The 24,458-nt window shown below is 32.0% G+C and overlaps 1 protein-coding gene across 21 annotated transcripts in view; it reads left to right on the top strand.

The window, feature by feature from the left end:
• Positions 1 to 24,458, top strand: part of PIP5K59B (Phosphatidylinositol 4-phosphate 5-kinase 59B) — a 77,668-nt gene that overhangs the window by 21,646 nt on the left and 31,564 nt on the right. For 7 of the 21 annotated variants that reach the window (XR_015070023.1, XR_015070024.1, XR_015070025.1 and 4 more), the window contains exons 10-14: positions 649 to 741; positions 4,560 to 4,692; positions 5,254 to 5,341; positions 6,484 to 6,546; positions 12,811 to 12,885. Coding sequence is in view for 18 of the 21 variants with exons in the window: in XM_085942584.1 (XP_085798710.1) it covers positions 649 to 741; positions 4,560 to 4,692; positions 5,254 to 5,341; positions 6,484 to 6,546; positions 12,811 to 12,885 (452 nt within the window). In the remaining 3 variants the exon portion in view is untranslated. Of the gene's footprint in view, positions 1 to 648; positions 742 to 4,559; positions 4,693 to 5,253; positions 5,342 to 6,483; positions 6,547 to 12,810; positions 12,886 to 15,374; positions 18,175 to 24,458 lie in introns of those variants that run through there. The other 14 variants (XM_085942591.1, XM_085942594.1, XM_085942592.1 and 11 more) reach the window with 5 other exon arrangements.

The raw sequence follows: 24,458 nt of genomic DNA, 5'->3' as shown, positions 1-24,458 counted from the left end.
TTTGTTGGTTTTGTGATGTCATATTTTCTCATACCCTCCCCCCTTTAAACCATTCACTAATAATCACATTCTAATATACCCCTTCCCACTCTTAATGGAAGGCTCACTATAAAGTCTAATGTCTAATAATCCTTAATTCAATGTACAATTACAAAAAAGGTAAATTACCATTTTCACTTCTAAGTGAAGCATATGAGCGTTCACAGAATGGGCGATATATTAAGACTTTTTAGACGAGGAGTCGTTGTTTAGGTTCACATACATATTGAAATGACAGCATGAATTTTGTTGGTTGCGGGATTCGAATCTGCAACCCATGGATTTAGAGGTAGTTGCTCTGTCACTATTCCACTTTAGGGATCGGTGTCAATGTCATTTTATTGAAATTACTTCTATATATCGGAATATTAATAATAATTGTTAATCGGTAAAAAAAAAATTCAATATTGAACACCCTTTTTCCGCTGTAATAAATAAGTATGTCCGTTCATATATTGTTTTTCTATCTTCTGTTTTTAAATATAGAACCGGACACTGTATTGCAAAAATAAAAATTCCTTAGCTGCTGAAAAAGAGTTGCCGCAAAGTGGAAACATTATTTCCCATGAAAATATTTGTTGTTGATATATTTTTTGATTTGAATTTTAGGTCAATCAACCGGCAGCGTTTAGTGGCCCATTCGACGGCCATGGAAAGTATACAGGCCGAAAGCGAACCCATAGATGAAGAGGAGGATGTTCCGTAAGTTTTAATTCATTTATTATTATTCGTAACATTGCTAACTCTGTCCATAAATTATAAAACCCATTGCTGGCACCCACAGAACAGACTAGTTTGATAGAAATACGAAAGCCAGTCACCATAAACTGAAACTTTGAAGCCAGATTTGGTTTATAGCTTAATAACGGCTCACCCATAAAATACAAAAAATAGGAATTGATTGTTTTCAATACCTAAATTGAATGCGCGTTTCATTTATGTGACAAACTTTATTGCATATTATGACACAGTCGTAACTATTGAAAATAACCTATTCTTTAACACGTGTTTCAGTTTATTCCATGTTTATCCACACTCAGAATTATACCTTCTTGTTCGTTATTTCAATTATATATCAACTGTTAGCCGGCTCGCACATCACAATTCGCCTTGTGTGCCTAACGGCCATAAATCAAAAGTTGACAAAATTTCGACGAATGTTGCATCGTACATCCTCGCACATCTGCCCAGCGGCAAACGTCAAACACGAAAAAAGAGAAGTCTCTCGTCTGCCATTTTTATTGTGTTGATTGTATGAACAAACGTCAAACGCGGCGGCGTGAGTGAGCAATGACATTGTAGACAGAGACAAAGACAGAAATGACCGATGGCCGCCAGCTGTGCGCTTGCGCGGAGGCGACATTCCCGAGATCGACATGCACGCTTTGGCCATTGCAACTAGACGAATGTCGCAGGGTCGCAGAGTTGCAGTTGCATCGGCCAATCTGCGAAGGTCCATTTGATAGCGTTTGTTTCTTGGTTTACGATGACGTCACATCGCAAATTCGTCGTAAGACGCATGCGGCGAGTTCTGATGTGCGAGCCCTCTTAAGTTTAGTTGTTTTTATATGCACAGAACTGTTTTTTGTGGTTATTCATTGTTTCATGTTTATTTTAATATTACTTACATGATAGTATGACTTTATTATTTTGGTAGTTTTATGTCTATTGTGGACAAACATAGTATATGAGGAATGATTTCCAATTGGGAGATTATTTGTGAACTGCTTGATTGAAAGGTTTGATATTGACTACTCCTTATAATCTATACATACATATGTGTCCGGTTGACGCCAGTTTATGTCAATTGTTTTTGTGATAAGTACTTCATTATCGACTAGGATCATTAGTTCTATTTTATGTTGATAGATGTTACTATAATATCTTAAAGCCTCACCCAGAAAATAACACTTTCTTTATTTTTCTGTCCTGCTGGCACTATTTTGTGGAATATTTGCAATTTTAGTATAGTAATACCAGTTTATCATATTATTAATGGCGCTACAGTGTGATGTGGGCACCGGCCGTCTCCAATATAGCTTCGGACACTGTCAGTGTTAAGCGCTTTGACACCGATGTGTTGTTCATCCTCTATGTGTCTCCCAGCAGTCTAGATCTGTCCACAATATCCAGCTCATCGCAGGCACTTTATAGTTCATAATTAAACCCGTGCAGCCATACTCCATTTTTACAAATTATTGTGTCGTATTGCAGTAGTGAAGGGTGGAGGTAGGCTGTCAAGATACGCCATAAATAGTGCACATTAAACTTTGTTAGTCATATGCACTGGCGGCTCCCTCTATAGGTCATTCGGTCATTGACCTGCCAAAATAAATACCTAAAAGTGCGGCCACACCGGCAACAAGTCGCGCGACAACTCGTTAAATTTTACGATAATTATCATAATTGCTTAAGAAATTTTACGATAATTATCATGCTTATCGTAATCGCGACTTGTTTTCGGTGTGGACCCGGCATTACAATCGACATAATAATATTAATAATATGTGCAATGTCATATATAATAATATTAATAATAATCGGTGGATTTGAAATTATAGGGCGCGCGATATTGTGTCAACCCAGTCTATTGGGCTTTTTTTGTTTGGGCGATAATTCCCCGAACAAAAATATTGTGTTCGCCGGCAGTCTGAAAATTGACCCAAATTGAATATTTTTATAAAATTTTCTCTCTCGTTTCTCATACATAAGACAGAGATCGATATAACACAAAATACGAGATCGAAGCTTGTAACGGTGCGTGAATTACTGTAATATCGGCAATGCCCGAGTGTGAGACAAAAGATTTTTTCACCTAATTAAATGAAACAGAATGATAACACTGACTAGATAATTGGTCTCAAGACGCAACTGTGTATGCGGTTCGGATTCGTTGACAGGTTTTGACGAATGCCTTTGGTTATTTTAATAATATATAAGAAGTTTTTGGTGATTTATAACATTTTTGTGAAGCAGTTAGTACGCACGCAGTAGCAATTGAAGTCTGTGATACAATTATAATGGAAATGGAAGCACGATTTGCATCCAACGATCATCTCATTATATCCGATTTGTTCAATAAAGAAAATTACACTGATTTTAAAAATAATTTTCCCACACGTCAAGTAAATTTGGTAAAACTGTTAGAAGAAATAAACATAATCAAGTTAAAAAATGAATTATTGGTGTTTTATCAACGAGATGATTTGCATGGCGCTATTAGTGCAGTTTCTCTTCTACATTTTTTACTCAGCAATAATTTCAACGAAACATTTTCCGAGTCGATCAAAGTTCTCCAATTTATTTGCGTCATACCAATGACAACAGTTGAAAGTGAAAGATGTTTTTCCACTCTCAAAAGAATAAAAACCTTTCTACGCAATAGGGCCAGGATAGACTGACCGCTCTTGCAATGCTCAGTATTGAAAAAAAATATGTGGGAAAAATAGACAATTTTTATAATCGTGTGATTGATGATTTTTCAAAAAGCAAAGAAAGAAAAGTGGACCTGATTTACAAAAAATTATAACGCGTTGTGTGCAATTTCGGTTAACGATGGGTTGGCGTTATGAAAAACGGACATTTTTTGAAGGGTTAGTAGGTACCGACCTATAACAATTTCTAGCACTTATTCTATAATGTATAAAAAGTCAATTTGCAATACGTCTTTTCAGTATACAACGAAAAGGCAAATTAAAATAATATATTCAAAATTGACCTGCTAGGTTTTTCTGGATTAAGCCGCCAATGGTCATATGTATTTGTTTTTATTGAACTAAGACTACAATTTACAGATGGTATTGGTTAATTTTTAATAATTAATTAAACCCTGCCCCAAGCCGTAATAGTTTTGGTATATTTCCGGCGATATAATAAAATTGTGCACACTTTTTCATTCATACTTATTTGTTTTCGTTGAATTAAGAATATATATTGCATAATTATATTGATTCATTTTTTTTAAATTTATTAAGCCCTGCCTTACCAAACTGTAATAGATAAAAAGTATTATTCTATCTATAAAATATTCGAAGTTATGTATGATTTAATTGCATAATTTTAGATATTTTATATATTGACGAGTATTATTTGACTATTATCTATTATGGCTTGGTTTTTGGAGGATTTAATTGAATTTATAAACTAAGCAACACCATCTCTAAATTATAGTCTTATCTCAATGAAAACAAATGTGTATCACCGACAAATTTTACTGTGCACTATTTATCGCGGATCTTAACAGTCTACCTCCACCCTTCGCCACTGTCATATTGTCATTCTGTGTATTCTTTATGCACCAATTTACTGTGAACGCTGCCAACATCGGGGATTGATAATCTTCGGCCCCTGTATTTAGCGGCATTTGTTTCGTGGTCATTTGATGACCGAGTTGTGGAACCCGAAACTAAGTGTTGATTCAATGAGAAACGTTTCTATGTTATGAAGTTTTTGTTCTTTGTAAGGTTAGTGTGTTGAGTTTCAGGTTGTTTTTTTATTTAAACAAAAATGTTCTCTTTTAGTCCTGGCGGCATTCCAGCTCGAAACGAGAAAGGCGAGCGATTGTTGTTGTTTGTGGGCGTGATAGATATACTCCAGTCTTACCGCTTCCGGAAAAAACTCGAGCACACGTGGAAGTCCATGATACACGATGGGGTAAGTCTTATATTGAGAGAAAAATATTGGAAAATTTTAGAGCCACTAGCCGTGATTTAAATTTAAAGGTTTGATGTATTTAATAATGTCTAAAGAATTTTGCATTTTTGACGACCCACCAACAGATGTATTTGCATAATGTTTGACCATTATCATAATAACAATATTACACAGTAAAGTTGGGTATTTTAATTTTATATTAAGAAAGTGGGCTTATGAGTTATGTCTGTTTCTTCTCGTCACACAATGACTTTACATACACAATTTTATTTCTATCACAGATTTACAGGTCCAGAATATATTCTAAAATTATTTAAAAAAAAGATTCCATTTTTCTAGAACCCAACCATTAAACTTCGTAATATTTTTGCCTCCTGTATAATTTTGTTAATAACACATAGCTGGTTTTGAAGGCGAAATGATGATAAACATTATCAATCTCAGGAAGTTGTATTGAAATAATTAACAAATATGTTTGTCTAGTTTTGGAAATGATTTTCCACTTGTATTAATGTATGGTAACTGTAAATTGGGTTATGAATATACTTTTTTCTTCATCAGGACACTGTGTCAGTGCACCGGCCGAATTTCTACGCCCAGCGGTTTCAGGACTTCATGGCAAAGAAAGTTTTCATGAAGATACCCTCCCGTAAGTTTCACCGCCTCCTTTATTCTTCTACCGATCACAATCCTAACGCTTTGATATATTATTACATATTACAATCTTTTCTTACCGCTATTATTACTCTTGAGACTTAGTCTTACTGTAAAATCGTGTCTCATTTACTTAGAATATTACCACTACTTTGTGCCCACGAGTCTTTCTTTTTGAGTGTTTTTTTCTTGTAATTGTTTTCGTAATCGCAGCTGGAACCTCTGTACAACGAAACCGGGCTAAACGTTACGAGAAACAAATCATGTTTTCGATTTTAGCATAGTCAATAACAAATTTTGTTTTAATAATTAACCCTAACAAATTATTAATTTTTGTGTGAGTAGTACTGACAGTAAACGCAGATGTAATTCATTTATTTATTACGCAGACCAATCAGCTAAATATTTTGCCGTTTATTGTTGTGTGTGGTTATAAACAATTATTTTACGATAACTACTGTTTGCATACATTCACTGATACAAAGTTCACTGATAAATTATTACACTAGTTTAATAAATGATAACGCAATGAAAATTTGTCGATGCATTCTTAAATATATAAAAGAAAATCGCATTATTACAAACACCCGTAATTCGAATTTTCACTAATTCATCTACAATTCAAAATTATTTTTGAAAAATTAAAAACAAAACTGATTGAATCAGACATCGTTGTACGATTTTCAACGATAATATGAGAAAAAAAATCATAATTTAAGTTATGTGCTTTTTAATTCGTAATTCGTAGTTTTTCACAAAAAATTTAGAATTATTGATGTTTTATTGAATTATGTATAACTTCACCACAATTCATTATAATGTCAAACTATATCTAGGCATTATTTATTTATCGCGAATTTATAAAATGTAAGCCATGGAATATTACAAGTTACAACAGTGTAATAATTAAGTTCTGCGATTTACGAGATTTATTTTTACTGTTGGTTTCGTTTTAAAAAGGTCTCCCGATAGTTGCCATTTTGTCTCTTCCAGCGTAAATATTTTTATATTCTCATTTGAAACGAAAAGAAAAAAAGAATCAATCGACCATAGCCAGTTTATTGTACCGATACTGTACTGTTTTAACAAATGTCCCCCGGTACTTGTATATCTTTTCCCTCATATTTATCATTATAGTGGACCTTCCAGAAATAAAAGGAAACCATCGAAAATTCCGGACCCTCGTCACCAGCTACATAGGTAAAAAAGAAAAGAACAATAAATAATAATATATAATCAAAACTTATTTATTTTCAATACATAATAATAATATTATTAATTTGACTGTAATATCATATTTTTTCTCACAAGGTCACGTCCGCATCCGTCTGTGTGTGAGCGTGTTGTGTGTGTGTGTCAATGCACGGCGAGCGCCATTTATACACGGGCGACGCCATTTTGTTTTATTTTTTGCCTTTTTTTTTTAAATAGAGAAGATAATTTTTCTTTTGAAACAGTTTAATTAGCACGCGATCCTGTTTCTAATATCGTCGTTATGCCTGGTGTGATTTTCTTTGTGCATTTAATATTTTTTTTTTTACATGTTCTTATTTCTTTAATAATTTTTTTTTGAAGCTGTGTTCTTTTTCTTTCTTTTTTTCTTATAAGGCTGTTGACATATTAAAATATTTTATGTTCATGTTGATTTTTAATGCTGCTTTTTACCCCAATTATATGACCATTGTTAAATTACTCACAATTAACTTTTTTTTTTTACATATTAATAAATTGTAATTGAATCATTTTGGAGATAGAATATTTATATATAAATATTTATTTGCTAAAATGACAGAATATTAGATAGAAAAAGATTATAATAATTTCAACAATGCTTTAAAACAAAAACAATTTGAATTTTGTAAATTTGGATACGTAACATATTGTAAATTTTATCAAATGTTCGAATAAATAATAAATATATTAGTAATTCATTTTTTTTATGGTGGCGTCCCGATTTTTTTATTATTATCCACCCACTTATTTAAATAAGCTTTTTTTCTGCTTATTTTGACTGATATTTATTTTTTGACTGAGAAAAATTTTCACATAATTTTTTATTATATTATCCTTTATCATCTGAAATAATGAATGCCGAGAAAACTAGAATTTTATTTTATATCTATTTTAGTTTAAATGATAATTATTTTTATACATCACAATTTTGTGAAAATCTAAGCATGGCCCCCGATTAGTCAGTGAAATACTATTAGAATTTTTAATTATTATTTTCATGTCATATATAGGCCTATATATTTTATATTGTCCAAATTGGTTTTTAGTGTCTGGAGGTTGAAATTTTTTTTATGACTGCCCTAACGTGTACCTTTTTGACCTGAAATGATAATATTTTAAATGGTATCATTTTTGGATCATGGTCTTGCCTCGTCACAAGCACTCGGCATGTTTTTTATCACCGCAATTAGTCGTTAGTTGATGGCTTTGATGCTGAAAGGTGAAACCATGGTTATACGACACTTCTCAAAAAACAAAATAATTAATGTTTAGTAAACCTTGAAATGTTTTTCCTAATTTTAGATACTGAATTTTAACTCAACGTATCATGGATTTCATTTGTGATTAATTTAATTAAATTTATTAAAATTCTGCCCTCTTAAAATAAACTTTATACAATTACATGATTAGAAGACAAATGATTCTAATGTTTTAGACATATAAAATATGTCCATATTCCTGCAAATACATTCATCATGAGATATTAATCATGAGATAAAGTAATCAATTCACATCCTAATTTAATAATGACTTTAATTGAAACCTAATTGAAAAACACCCACGGTGGCCGCGTGGCTTAAGCGCTGGACTATCACGCCGTGGGTCTCAGGTTCGAATCCTGGGTCTGGCAAGTACACATATTGTTTTTCAATTTGTGTGTCAGTCAGGGTATGGACCTAATAGGTTGAGCAAGTGGCTGACATCCATTTCTCGTAAAAAACAAAATCTGTTAATACAACCCTCTTCTCTGTGGAGGCCCATATGATCCTATTAGGATCGGACATGGTCGGAAAAAAAAAAAATTGAAAATTATGAGCAGGTTTGTAAAACTATAGAAAACAATTTCATATTTCCATTTTCATAAAGATGTGAGTTATGGCAATCCATTTTTATTAAGGTAGAGTTAATATTACTTGGATGTCTTCGGTTTTTTATAATATGGTTTCTAAATCGTGCCCTATGACATGACATTGTTTTGGGAAGTTTTTACAAATCATTTCTATCTCTAAGGGCACTTGCAGGCACTTTATTAGCTGTAGGATTTATATTAAAAAGCATATTAACAAATAAAAATACATAGTTATATATATTTTGATTGTAAATAATATTATATAAACAGGAATGATTGCCTACCGCCGTAAGCCTTACGCTTAGTTATATTTTAGTGTTGCCAGTTTAAATACAGATTGACCGGTTCTCGACAATAGAAATAAACTTCGTTTTCTAAGTGCCAGTCATCTGTATAATTTTTAGAATTATTTGTGTATGAAAAATGCTTTAAGAAAATGCAATATTTGCACTCTTCCTCCGTATAATGATGATGCAAATGACGGTCTGTCATCAACTTCTTGCGATAAATACTATTTCCATGGATGTATTAGAAGGAAAGGACCTCGCGCCACTCGATGCTGACATTGGGTAATCAATACCTCCTGGTATCTTTCGCTTGGTGATACATTTTATATTAGCGATTTGCTTTATTTTTTCTCTATTCCACTTGCAAGTAGAGTTATCAGCTCGAACAGTGCTCAATTGAAACCACGGTTTTTTTTTTACGAAAAACCAATTTAGGAAAACTGCAGTTTACAGTTTATTAGAATCATTTAATAACACATTATAATTCCTTAAAACAAAATAGTAATACGTGAATTTTATTAGATATTATTATATAATAGAAATAATGTTTACAAAGTGTTTGTTTGGCCATGCGCAGTGGTCTGGCTTGTCGAGTTGTGTCAAGGCCACGGAATGGGTAAAAGGTTTGATGTCCAAATAGAAGGCAGCAATTCAAAGTTCTGCGAAGAATGTGATGTTCACGAGGACATTGTACACATAGTGGTACAATGCCCCAGATTTGAATGAAACGTGACTCGCAGTCAAAGCCTCGGTAAAATTATAAAAGAATGATTGTAAATGTTAGTTTCGTTAAATCCGGTTTTTTTTTTTCAGAAAAACCTACTTGCATGCGTAATATAATTAAACTCTCAATATGAAATACTGTTGTAGTGTTTTAACCAGCCAGACATACATATATTATATTTTTATAATACAAATATCAAATCTTCATTTGTCCATTCTAATAGGGGACATTTGGATGAATTTGGTTGTCTGGCAGCTATTAAACGAGGCTTTTTTTATGGCTTTAACGGCTTGAAAGCTTACCGCTTCTGCTAGAATATCTCCTCTGTACATCCATGAGAAAGCTAACTTGTTTATTCGATATCTTGTATATAATTGATTTGTTATTAATTCTTATATGTAAAAAAATATGCTTACATAATGTCTTTTTAACCCCACCCGCCCCCTATCACAAACACAAACAATTGGATTGGCTTATTCACAAAATGGAGGTTTTAGTAAGTAGCCAATAATAAAAATAGATTTAAAAATTGTATTGATCAATCCTCACGTGACAAAATTTGAGTTTTATTTACTTTTTTTGTCACCGGATGCCATCGGTAAATTAAAATATAGATTTAAACATTTTATATTATTCGTTTACGAATGTTATATTTTGTCTCTGAGGACTGATGTAAATAATTTTTAATCACCGATAATATGTATGTGGCTTCCTTAGTTTTGATTACTTTGTAGTAGTTGATACTTTTTCATTATGTTTCCTTAATAGCTAAAATAATAGAAAGCTGAAATTATGTTTTCAGTTTGTTGAATTATTGTCTTTTTGACTTACAAGTTTTTCATTCTCTCTGTTGACTCGGTTGATTTGAAACCAATATAAATTATACATGGCTGTCATAATCCAGTATTCATAATTTTATATGTTAAAATTGATGATCGTAATATTATGATATTCTCCCCTCCCCCAATGTCCATATTTACGATTACTAATTGATAATTTAGTTACGGACCTGTCTCTCATAATAATGAATGGTACATACTCTTGGATGCTTATTTGTGAACGTGACTGTACACAAATAGTTACATATTCTAAGAGACGTTGCACATTTTTATTATGGCCCAGCTTTATCAGTCAAGGGAACAGAAAATAAATCAAATTATACCTACTTATTATAGAAATAAAAAAATAATTTAATAAACATTTAACTCTTTTACTCCCAACTGATTTAGCCTAGCATATGCGAAAACTCCCAAGCGTTTTTTGACAAAAAATCGTCGATTTAGTTTTTTTTAAATAACTAATTCTACACATGTTTTAAAAATTTGAAACTTTTTTTGTGTGTTCTCAATGGTGTATAAAGCAATAATAAGTAATAATATTGATAGTTTACATCAATAAAACAAAAGAAAAAAATAATGTATCAATATTTATTTAGAAATGAACGGATAAAACTATGTTTGAACAACAAAACAAGTGTGACAACATTTTTTTATTTATAATTGATTTATCAAATTTAATAATATAATCTATCCTTATGTAGTAACAGAAAAAAAAATAAACAAATTATTATTTATCTATGAAATAGAATTTTTATAAAGTAATCAAAAAAAATCGTATAGTGTCCAAGGTATTCAAGAATATTATTCAATTCACGAAATCGCAAGAGAATTCGATACAGTATCGACGACCAACTGATATGAGTGATATGGAATGAAGTAATTTCAAAAAATAAGTCTCAAAGCACTAAATCATTTATAATAATATTTATATTCATGTATTTTTTCACCATCTTACCAAAAGTACAGTGGCATCCATTGTTAGTTCAAAAATTACAAACTTCATTTTGTAATGTGATATATGAGTCATAAAACAACTAAAAGAAATATCAGAATTTAAAATGTGTCATAAAAATAATGTTTTATTATTTTTATGACCCTCTTTGGTCTCAAGTTCGACAGCAGAGCAATTATGACTTGTGAGTTAATAGGGTGTGACATAATTATAAATAAAGCCGACACTAAAATAAATGTTACTCACACTCAACACACAGTGCATATAATGATTCGTCTACACGAGACGAAATATGACGGGAAAAAATTTGGAATAAATCGTAAATTTGGTTCCAAACTTTCGGCCGATGGATTGGCCCAGATGGAGTTTTCGCATAGGTATGGTGGGCCGAAATATCGGCCCCGTGGGAGTAAAAGGGTTAATACTTGAGTATCTTATTTATGTTGTAATTGTGATAGATTATTTAAAATGTATTTACGAATCAGTGTATTACCCCAATCTGTAAATTCTATTGAAAGAAGTTTATATTGTTGCAGGGGGCTAAATAATATGTCCTCGTATCAATTTAATTAGCATTTATTATTGCATGTTTGATTCCCTATTTTTAAAACAATATTAATTTTACATGTCTACATATTCAATGTGACTAATATATCTTTTATATTTTATAAATACCAGTTTTTTGGAATTGCACACATTTTAACATAAAATTCATTCCATCGGAGTCCTCAACAGGAAAAAAACTAATTCCTCTTTGTTGTGATTCTAGCGTCAAAAGGGTGTATCTTACACAGTTTTGACATAATGCTTAAAAACATAAATCATTATGTCCAGCAGTTAGTTATGAATTGTAATGATAACTAACTATTGAATATTACTTATTGTTTTTCTGAAATATTTCAAAACTGTTTTACACATTTCGATGTTTACACCCTTTTAACACAAAAAGTTTTAATAAAATATTTTTGCATTTAAATGATTTATTTCACAAAATCACCACCACTATTTTCATCCACTTTAACAATAAATTTTAAATATTTTTATGCAGGAGGTAGGTACCGCCTCATTCGATTCTTTATGTTAATTTAATAAACATTTTTTTCGATGTTATGTCTGTGTTGTCATGTTTGAATGTCTATGTATTTTACCCCGAAAACAGAAGTAATTTATACAATCTGAATACAGTGTGAAGTCATAATATAAACTGTCACTTTATTCGAATACTACTTTGGATGATTTTTAGTGCGCACAGTTTTGAAATTAACAAAAAAAATGTTACGAATTTTAACAATTATTATAATTTGTAACATTTTCTATATGAGAATCTCAAAACTTTTATGTGCATTCACCCTTTTGACCCACTAATTTACTAAAATGATAAATCAAAAAATTATTATACTTACAGATTTAACAATGACAATCTTCTATTTGATTCATTTTTCCACGCGATAACGATATGGCCGATGAGTGTAAAATGCTTCTGTTTTCACCCCCAAAATAAATATTTGCAAAAATGATTATACATTTAATTTAATTGGGATTCTTTTATTTATTTTTTTGTTTCATCTCGTCATCGCCAGCCCTAAAACATTCACCGTCGAAGAGAAAGAGCATCTCGCGGCCGCTGAGACAGCAGGAAGACTTGGAGACGTCAGGTATGTCACATATCTTTATTTTTACACATATCCTGTTTTTGAGGGGAGGGTTTTTATTAGAAATATTTGAGAGCCGTTAGTATCCATGACTTCATTTGGATTATTTTATGTGTTCTGTAATTTAATGAGGCATTGACGTTGATTCATTTTAATTTTAAGTCGAGTACACAGAGAGATGGCAATGTATCCATTCGTGAGACGGCTTCCATCACATAATAAATGTATCCTATCGAAAATATCGTGTAAAAGATAATAATTAAAAATTTCAAAAATAATCAAGCACATGTATATTTTTCTTTGTAATTAATTTTTTGCCTGTCATAACTCTCTTTGTACTTGATATAAAATGTCCGGGGATAGTTTATTTATTAACACAATTAGAATCATTTTAATGTTATATTTTGATAATTGGATCTCATGTTGTTAAAATTTCATGTTTATCAAAGTTGACACGGCATTAAACAAAAATTTACACCCGGATGTACAGCTGAAACTTACTATAATTTGGAAATTTTGATTTGTCATTCTTGTATTCAAGTATGTCAAAAGGTTGTATCCACCAAAACACAGTTTTAGTATTACTGTCATTTTTTCATAAATCAGCAGTGATGACTTTATTTTGCTCAGTATATTATAGTAGGCAATAAATGATGGCCGAGCGGCTTACGTGTCGGCTTATAATGTCGTGGATCCCTGGTTCGAATCCTGGGTCTGGCAAATACACATTGTTTTTCAATTTGTGTTTTGAGTGAGAGTATGGGCCTAATAGGTTGAGCAAGTGGCTAACATCCAATCTCGTAAATCTGTTAATAAAAACCTCCACTCTTAATCTTATTAGGGTCAGATAATTTAATTGCTGATTTTTTAAATACTGTTTTGTGGGAATACTTCTGCGATATATATTGATAATTTTTTTTGCAGTTATCAGTTATTTTGATTCTATCTGATCTGATCTAATCTTATTTTATTCAAATGCCTTGTGATCTTTGATAAAACGTTGAGTTTGCTAAGGGAGTATTGATAATTTTGAACAAAAAAAAATTGTGGTACTTATGAGTTATTGTCAATACTCTCTTAACAGCCCTATACATCTGTTATATATTTGTTTTCATCATTATGTCATATTCATGTTTTTATTTACATTCCCTTGCACCTACATTATTTTTTAGAATTTTCGTTTCCGCCCTAGATTGACGCACTTACAATTTTTGTTTTCAATTAGACTGTCATATCGGTTTTTAGTTAATTTTTCTTCCAAGTTGAATTTTCTGCGTACCCTTGCCCCCCCTCATCCATATTATCCTTATTATATTACTAATTAAAGATAAATTTGTGTATTTAAAAAATGTCATTTTAAAATGGTGTGATTATTTTGTTGGGTTTTTAGCAGTAGAGTTATTATCATTTGAAAATGTAGCTAATGGAGATTGTTTTGAACAAATACAGAGTTTCATTATACTATTTCCTTGTTGACATTATTGTTATTAAACTTGCGATTGATTGTGTCAAAAGGTCGTATCTACAATTAAAACCGTTTTGCGACGTTTTATTTTTACGTTCAGAAACTAAGGATTGCACAGTATTTATTCTGTATCGCATAATATTAATACAGTGCAATTCGTATCTATCTGTCTCATAAAAATAAATGTTAATATTACGAAACCGTGTTTTTGTAAATAGAACCTTATGACACTGGACTTGCGATTATTTGTCAAAAGCCTAAATATGTAGGACAAATCGACAGATGTGATTGAAGTATGTTTGAAATGTTTAAATAACCCATTTTGTTTGATTAGTTTTAAAAGTATTTATTTTTTAAATATACCATGAGGTCATTTGTGTAACTGAAGTAATTAAAACTGGTGAATGGTGAGGTTATCCAACAATTTCATATATTTATTTAGCATTATTAACCATACTACTAACATGAAGTCTATATAAATACGGTTTTGACCTTTTATAATCAGATTCCCTCCCGATTGCGTATTTTTAGGTAGTAAGAGAAGAGTGCATTTATATCTAAATTATATTAAGTAGAATTCCCCAATGAGCTTGAGTTTATTTACAGAATTTTTCCCTCATGATTTTTTACTGGGTTTCATGAAACCTATTTTATCTGGCGTTTTTAAATACCTTTACGATGACGTCGGTTCAACGTGTTTACTGTAATCTAAAATTAATCAATTCTTCATTTTGGCAATTCTGTGATATTTATTTATCGCTTTATGTCGATAAACCTTTTTTTATCGTTACACTAACAGCATCCCGCGTGTGTTTTGTGCATGTGTCAAGCGTGCGTGTGTCTGTGTGAAAAATTACCAGAAAAATCAACTTCGAAGAAAAATTTTATTTGCAGAAAAGAAATATGAATATTCGATAATGTATAGAAAACAACCCCTGAAAACACTGTATATAAAAAAAATACACGTTGAGTGTTTATAGAGAATATATTTTTGATATCATATATGACGATATACGAAATGAATTAGGAGCTGGCACGTCATCAAACGTCAACCAATTGCATCTGCCTACCGGACCGGATAGCTTGCCGAGCTACCAGTTTCCGAGGGTACTATGGGCGGATCCCTCCGCCAGACCGCCACGCGCCTTAGACACTCCCGAGGTCGACGAAGAAGACGACAGTTTTCCCCGAATCCCATCACCGGGGAGCGCCGCCATGCGCGCATTTTGGGGATCCGACGTGGACGCCTTCTACGAACACAACGCCGGAACTTCCAAGCTCGACAGCAGCACACCTAAATCGGGGAATCACCGGAAGATCTCCTTCGCCGTCGACCGCGGTGATAACTATCTGAGATGCGACAGTGCTATGAGCAGTGCGAGTAGCAGTATCGCGGAAGCCATGAAAGACATGCCGTTTATCGACGGTACCGATGAATCTTTCGGTGATAAATCGGCACATGTCGGCGATGGGCAATCTGACACTATGAGGAGTCAATCGCTGAATGTTAATAAATCGGTTGCTACTGATGTCAAAAAAACAGTAGACAAAGAAACGAAAGTAAAAATTGGTAGTAATAATAGTACTCCTGAAAAGAGTGGATTTTTCGGCCGGTTCAAGAAGGCTCTTGTTGGATTTTTCGTTGGTGAAGAAGAAGAAAATAAAGGAGTAGGTGAAGTTGTTGATACAATGAAAGATAATTCAGGTAAAAATGACTCCTTGAGAAGGGCTAGTAAAAATTTCAGTATTGAAAAAAGAGTCTCGAAAATTGACGACGAGACGGTGAAAAGAAATGCCAGTGTAATTGCACAGCCGCCAATTGTTGACACCAGAAATCTGGGCTCATTTAAAATAGATACTGTAGTACAAGTTGAAGTAAGTAAAGCAAATGATACTGAAGCTTTAAATGCTTCATATTTTGCAGAAGAATGCTCCAATGATAACTTTGTGGTCATGTCTTATAAAGAGAACCAAATTGATATTGCCGAAGATATTGGGATTTGCACCGATTTCGCTGAAGGGAATTCACTGGTTACCGAGATAGACGCGTCGTGGCTTCGAGCCAGACGTTCCAAGTCTCTCAGTCGGGATCCCAGAACCAAGGCGGAGATGGATCTCGAAGGCATCTTCCTCAAACAGAAGCTCTTGTCTTTCAGGGCCAGGAAACGCGAGGCATTCAAAGCATTAGATAGGTTATCGCAAGGCGGAGTACCACGCGATCAATCGTTGCTGGTTAACAATAACAAAGTTACAATAAAGGAATACAATGAGAAAGGAATTTTGAAAGCCGAAGAAGTAATAAAAAATGATACAAATTCGAATGACGTAAGTGGAAAGTTATCTGGGCCTGTTTTTAGCGATGACGACATGAATTTGATACAAGAGAAAAAAATTTGGGGGACCGATGACGAAATTTTAAAATTTGATGAACAGATGATGAATAATTATGATGAAAAAGTTTCTAATAAATAAGACGGAGAATCGGAGTTTGGCGAGAAGAGGCCAGGTTCTGCCGCGATGATAACGTGGGGTTACGGCGGGACGAAACTTGATGAAAATTCTGCATTTCTCGAAAACGAGAGGGGGCGAACGAACGAAATGACGCAAGGGAACATTGAATATCGACAGTAGAAACAGGAGAATCACCGAGAAGACAATTTTAAGATATCGTAATGGGTATATGATATTATAATATGTGTATTGCAGAAAGCAGCTGAAGAAATTAGAAAGAAAATGTATGTGCAATTATTAATTTAACGCATTGTCAATGTTCTTGACCCTTTAATTGTGAGCCTTTAATTCATAAATCGATTGACTTACCGTTTAAGGGGTCAATAAAATTGATTGCTTTTAGAATTAAAGTGATAATTATTTTTGATGGATATAAATTTTATAAAAGATTTTTTTTCTACGCATTATTGCAGACTCAAAAGATTTTTTTTTGTATACGCGCCAGTGCCTTAAGTGGAATTGATATTAATGCTATGTTGAAATTTTTATAAACTGAACGAAGATTTATTCTAATATATATACATATATATTTCATGCTTATTATGATACTATATAATATAACTATTCTTGTACTAGATAAACCAAAAAGAGTACCAAACTTTCTATTTGTTTTTTTTTGAATAATAATATATTGTTAGTCGTTTTTTGTCCGTCCTCAGTTTTGAAGACTAATTATTTAAAAAAAAAAAAACTGAAAATGGTGATATTTTTTTTTTAAATTTTCTTATTACGCTATATTATGAAAGATTAATTATTTAATAGAAAAAGAAAATATTATCAGCTACTTACAAAATGTATCGCAATTTTGAATGGTCTTCAAGTAATAATTGTAATTGGCCAAGTCAATAATGTAAATAGTGTAAATGCTTTTGTTTCTCACAAAAATTTGTGTTTCTTGTAAAAATCAATTAAAAGCCAACACTCACATTTACTTGGGCCGATAGGTGCTTGTGGAATTATAGTGGTGTAGTTTAAATCAGGTGTCATATTTGACAATAATATTTTTCGTAATATGCCTTTTTTTTACAATTTACCTACTGCAAAATTATCCATAAAATCATAAAATTTTGATCTTCTTTCGACCATGTCCAATCCTAATAGGACCATATGGGCCTCCACGGAGTGGAGGTTTGTATTAACAGGTTTTTGTTTTTTATGAGATATGGATGTCGGCCAATTGCTCAACCTATTAGGTCCATAACTCTGACTCATACACAAATTGAAGAACAATATGTGTACTTGCCAGACTCAGGATTCGAACCTGGGACCCACGATGCTATAGGCTGACGCTTAAGCCACGCTGCCATCGTGGGAGTGATCACAAAAAAAAAAAAAATTATGTAACTTTTAAAAGTCTATCGTCACTAATCTACCAAACACAGTCAATACTGTAATATAATTTTTACGTTTTCACGTTGGCGGGCACAGTAGATAAAGTGTTGAATCAAAAGTTTATTGAATGTATTATGAAATAGAATTAATCATAATTTTAATTCTATTTGGCTAAATCGAAAAAAAGAACATATTTTTTCTATAAAATCAAGGGTTTTTGTGCGAAAGATTCGCCCGACTATATACAGGCCGTGACACTGAATTGCGAATTACGGTGGTAGTGCTAGTTATATATTATTAGCATTAAATACAACAGGGTAACCTATTTGCAATAAGATGAAGATTTTCAATTGCATTTTCAATATGCAACAAACATCATTCACTACAAACATTTTACCATATTGCATTTGAAGAATGAGCAATAATTAGCACTACCATCAACGTTTACAGTTTCGTGTCACGGTCTGACTAAAGTGGGCCTTGAAACTAGAACTAGAATATCGGTATTTTGAATTATGCCACTGTTATTCCCTGGTGCAATTGTTAATATCAGCGTAGTCTTCTTGTAGAAATATGCATTTAGAAGCCATTTATATACTTAACAAAAAATCTTGATGCTTTAATATCTACGGAGACTTATCGATTAATATTTATAACTATTAAGTACTGCCATCTGAACTATTTTTATGACACTAATATCTTAAAAATAGAGTTACAAAATCGAACATTCTTGAATAACTGATTATTAATAATTATTAAATGTCTATGTAATTGTTCTGTTCAAGTAAAGGTAAATGTTTAAAGAAACAAAACGAAAACATGGAATCATCAATTATTATTAACCTCTGTTTGAACATTTAAATTTGAGGTATCTATTAACAAAAACCGATAAGTCCACAATACAATATTTGCGGTAAACAATATTTTTTTGTTTCAAGCGTAATTGATCAGTTTCTTTTTTTCCCAATATTTATTTATAAGCAAAGTAAAATAAATTTGACATTTCGGTGTAAATTAACTTTTTAAACATTTTTTTCTGATGCGTTTGGCAGGTTTTCAATCGTATAGATCAGTAAACATTGTGTAAAATGACACATTGTATTTTTTTCGAAGATTTTGACAATATATGAACTGTTTGGTTTTTGGAAATGGACACCCTCATCAAAATTCTGTATAGGCTAATACTATATTGTATAATTTAAACTATATTAATCTGTGCCGCGAAATAGTCAGTCGGACAATTCTCCTAATCACCCAAGTATTTGAGTCTGAACACAATTAAAATTTACCATTCCGTGATTGTGCGTATATGACGTCACGCTCTAAGAATGGGGGGGTTTATATAATGTGGCGATTTGTGACAAAGGGAATGCAACGTCACAACAAAACTGAGATATATTTCTATATAGAGTAAACTTGTCATTGTTAACAGATTTGTTTTTAGACGAATTTGGGTGCGGAGGGATTTAAAATATAAACAGAAAATCTTGGGATGTCATCTATAGGCGATCCCATTTAACTATTTATTGCTCTTTAAAATTTTATTTTGAGTAAATAAATTCTCTTTTTAATTTTCTTGAAAATCGATTATGTTGTAATTTGTCATTTCAAAAATCACAGTTCATAAATGGTTAATGTAATTATTTGATTCATTAGTTTTCGTAGTAACTATTCCATAGATTTTATCTTATTATAATTATCTAACTGTCTTTTTATTAGTTGTATGTACTTTATTCAATTACGTTATTCATAATTTTATTCCTAACATATTTTTTTTTGTTATTTTATTACGTGCTAATATTTCTCTACGATTAATCTAATTTTCTTTATCACTAGTTAAAATATAAAATAAATATAAAATTGTAAATGATTGAAACAAAGACGATCGATTCTTAAAACTTGCGTATTCCTATTAAAACTTACTTAATTTTATTTAATATTGACAACGATTTACGAATGACATAACATTGATTTTGCTCACAAGGACTTTTCGAAATTGTCTTAGTTTTATCATTTTAGATATTATAATCCCGTTTAAATTAAAAAACAAAAACTGTCCTCTGCCTGGTGATTGTACAACTATATTTGAATCAATCTTAAACGAACGTAAATCCAAAGATTTAATACTATCAATAATAATTTACACGCATAATATATAAATTCGATCTCATTCATACTGACAGACGCACATGTAACTTCCACAAACTTCTCGAATTAATGTTTTATCGTCTTATCCTTAATTGAGCTACTGAGGATTAAATGAGTACAAAAAACATGAATTAAAAAAATGAATCGGAGCAGTTTTCATTCCGCCTCATACCGATTTATTTGTACAACAGGATTTAAACTTGTAACTGTATGAAACGTATTTTATTCTTAAGATTGGATTACAATCTGTGAACTTCTAGTGTATAAAATTTTCTTATTATTTTCACAGAAACTTATCTAATTTGAATGTTTTTGCCGGACTAATGAATATAAATAAATATCTATATCTTTTATTAGAATAATAATAATGGTTTATATGAGAACAAGACTTTGTTTACATAATGAACAGTTATGTAGAATTTATAATTGCGTATTTTACTTTGAAAGCAAACTTGGTTACTTATGAACTTCAATCTTTTTAATCCTCAGTTTCTCAATTATTGCACTTTCAGAACTGAAGTGGTTTATGTCAAAAACTGTGTATTGTAGTGTGCAAATAAAACCACATTATCTCAAAACTTACTTTTATCACATGCTGATTATTGATTGTGGAATATTTTGATATATGCCACTTTGGTGGTGCAAAATCAGCTGAAATCAAATGTCTTTTTAATGATATTGGTAATATAATTAATTATTATTACGAATTAACATTCTCATATGAAAAGTAATAATTCCATTACTTTCAATATAGTTTATAATAAAATATAGGACTGTCGAATATTTATTTCCCAAGACTCAAACCAGTGTATTTATTTAATTATATTGTTTATTGTAAAATTTTATAATTTTAATATTATAAACAATTTTTTTTACAAAGTCGTTTTAATTCCTGCCGTATTATCCCCTCCATAACTCAGTCCGATTACAATTATTGGATACATGGTGGAATTCCATCGTCTGTCACAGAAGCCGTCAGTCATCCGAAGTTACGTGCATAGCCTGAAACAATTACCAACATCTCTTACTCAAAAAATTATACATCTATCTTTTCCTTCATACATTAAAAATTCGTTTTTTTTTTTTAATAATTGCACTCTTCTTTTACTGTTCATATATTTTTATTAGAAAGATTAGATTAAAAAAAAAAGAATAATATATAAGATGTAGGTATAATATCGGTACTGTGATGGCAAACGGTTATAACTGCTGTTTATACAAATTTACAGGAGAGGAAAAATAAAGTTTTGAAATCAGTCTTGACTAAAGAGTTAGTTTATAAGATATATTTAAAGTATTTTATATCAAAATAAGCGGAATTAGCATCACAACACAAACCTCAAATCATTTGTTTTAAAAGTTTTGAAGTTTTATTTATCTTGCATTTTAAGCAGATATATCTTTTTGCCGTATCAACCTTTTTTCACATTTGATCAGATGCAGATATCTTTTAACGTTACTTTATGACCAATAAAGTTGCAGCTTTAATATTTTTCCATATCAAAGAATGTACAATTTGAAAGATATTATGGAAGAAAACTTAAAAAGTGAAAAAACTGCAGTTATATAACCGTCTGCCATCACAGTACTGATATATTATTATATGTAGTTATGGCCCGTTTAAATATAGCTTTTTAATAGACATTACATGGTCAAAGGTCATTCAAATATAACTTATACAAGTTTTTTGTCCAATTTTAGTTTATAACACTTTACTACACTTTTTATAAATACCATACTCAGTTTCCCAAATGGCTTCAACCATACCCAGCTATTCTATATAAAATATATATATTTTTTTACATTTCTTTAACAAATTAAATTTGAGATAAATAATAGCTCTGTATAAGTAGACACTGTCAACCTATGATGTCGTAGAAAACCTTGATGGAGCCTAAATATAATATGAAAGTTAAGTAAAGTATGAAAAAAATTTGCAAGAATAATGATTAAATTATCCGTTAGTCGTGTCATGTCGCAACCTTAGTGATCAAAGAAGGATTTTTTATTCAATGTATATCATTATGTATTTAGATAAAAACGTACTTAATCGAAAATGACAAGTTTTAATTTAACATTCTGGAGTGTGTTGATATCTATTATCTCTTCTTGGTCGTGCACTCATGGCTGAGGATCGTGACCACATTTAAATTTCGCCATCCTTTGAGCGACCAAGACTTTCCATCCTTCTCGACTTCCGCTTCTCTCAGGACAGAATGGATGGTGCCCCCAGTCAGCTCTTTCACTTGGTCGCTCCATCGCGCAGACGCTCTTCCTCTGCTTCGCCTTCCCTGGAGGCTACCTAAAACTACCAGTCTCTCCAGGTTGTCAGGTCCGCGCCTGACAATATGTCCAAAAAACTGCAGAATTCTTCTCAGACATATCGTCGAGAGCCGTTCCTTTATCTTCAGTCCCTGGATGATTGACTGGTTCGTCCTGTGCTCCGTCCAAGAAATGCGAAGCATTCGGCGCCAACACCACATCTCAAAGGCATCAATTGCCTTCAGGGTCCACGACTCGACTCCGTATAGGAATATCGAGAACACTAATGTTTGCACAAGCATCATTTTTGTGGCAATCGAAATTCCCCGATCCTTCCATATAGTGGTAAGGCGTGTCATCGCACTTTTTGCAATTTGTGTGCGCCTTCTTATTTCCGCTTTGCATCCACCCTTTCCACTGATGGTCGCAGGGGCGGCTCTACCTTAAGGGTTCGTAGGGACCATCCCCACATCCCTATCATGTAAAAAATACATGTCCGATATTTTTATCAAAATCATAATATACTTACCTAATTACATGATTAAATTAACTATTTATTTTGTCCATCTAAACTCGTCGCTATTTTATAGGGATATTTATTATTATTATACAAATAAATAAAGCAATGATTATAAATTATGTGAGAACATAATGATGATTACGCGGTATTAAAATAATTATTTAAATTAAAAACGCCCTATTTCACGGTGACACAATAAATTAAGAGAGCTATGTCATCTATTTTTCGCTGACCGGGATGACTCGGTCCCATCCCGTCGCCGCTGTACAAATCTCATTCTGCAGAAGATGTGAAAGCATTAGCGTTAATATACGCATACTGGGGAGCAATTCATATAACCCCTGGTGATTTAAAAAAGATGGCTGTATGTCGTTGTTTGAAACCGATTATGGTAAGTGTATAATAATTAAAATTATTATTAAGTTAATGTTTTTCAGCACGCTTTTAAATGTGATTAAGTAATGAGTCAGATAATCATATTATTTATTCTTAAAAATTACTCATTTCGTATTAATAAAATCATATTATTATAAGGAGCTTGGTACACAATGTATAATATGAGAAAGTAGGTGGGTGTGTATATTTAATAATTAATGACTAAACCCCACCGCCTAGAAAGTCGTCGAGCCGCCACTGGATGGTCGATCCAAGATATACAAACTCGTCGACTGTTTCGAGGTTTTGGAGTGTACTTGGTGTTGGTAGAAGGTTGGCCCGATCAAAAACCATTAACTTGGTTTTATTCCTATTAATAAGGAAGCCGTATTTGCGACTCTCTTCCTCTACCCGGTGTAGCAACTCTGTGAGTTCTCTTTCATCAGCAGCGATTAGTGTGGTATCATCTGCGAATCTTAAGTTATTTATTTTCTGGCCACCAATTGTTATTCCGCCTTGCCAATGATCTAGGGCTCTTCGCATTATATGCTCTCCATATATATTGTAGTATCACTTAAAATATGTTTGGATTGAAACATCTCTTTAATTTTGATGTTAATGTAAATATTTCAAAGTGTCTTAGAGATGTATGCGCCTAAGCATGGCTCAGCATCGTGCTCTAAGTCAACGGTAGGTCTATTCCAAAATGCATTACGAATCTGGAGAAAAAAAAAATCTGGAAAGAATTTCGCAAACTAAAAAGTCATAAAAACATGATTGAAGTATCTTAAAACTTTCTGACCTTGTACATTTTGGAATGTCTTGAATAATTTATACGTAAGTGAGTAAGTAACCTAAGCAAAATATCAAAATAGGTTGGCATTTTGTTTTTTATGTTATTTACAAGGTTGCCGATGCGGAGAGTATTATTTTTTCCATAGTTACCAATTCAACCATACTAAA

The sequence above is a fragment of the Rhyacophila brunnea genome, unplaced genomic scaffold (assembly GCF_057557595.1).
Source record: "Rhyacophila brunnea isolate RB1 unplaced genomic scaffold, BYU_Rbru_1.0 scaffold_15, whole genome shotgun sequence".
In the NCBI taxonomy this organism is placed as follows: Eukaryota; Metazoa; Arthropoda; class Insecta; order Trichoptera; family Rhyacophilidae; genus Rhyacophila; species Rhyacophila brunnea.
The sequence above is the reverse complement of the archived record's forward strand: the minus strand, read 5'-3'. Positions and strand labels throughout refer to the sequence as shown.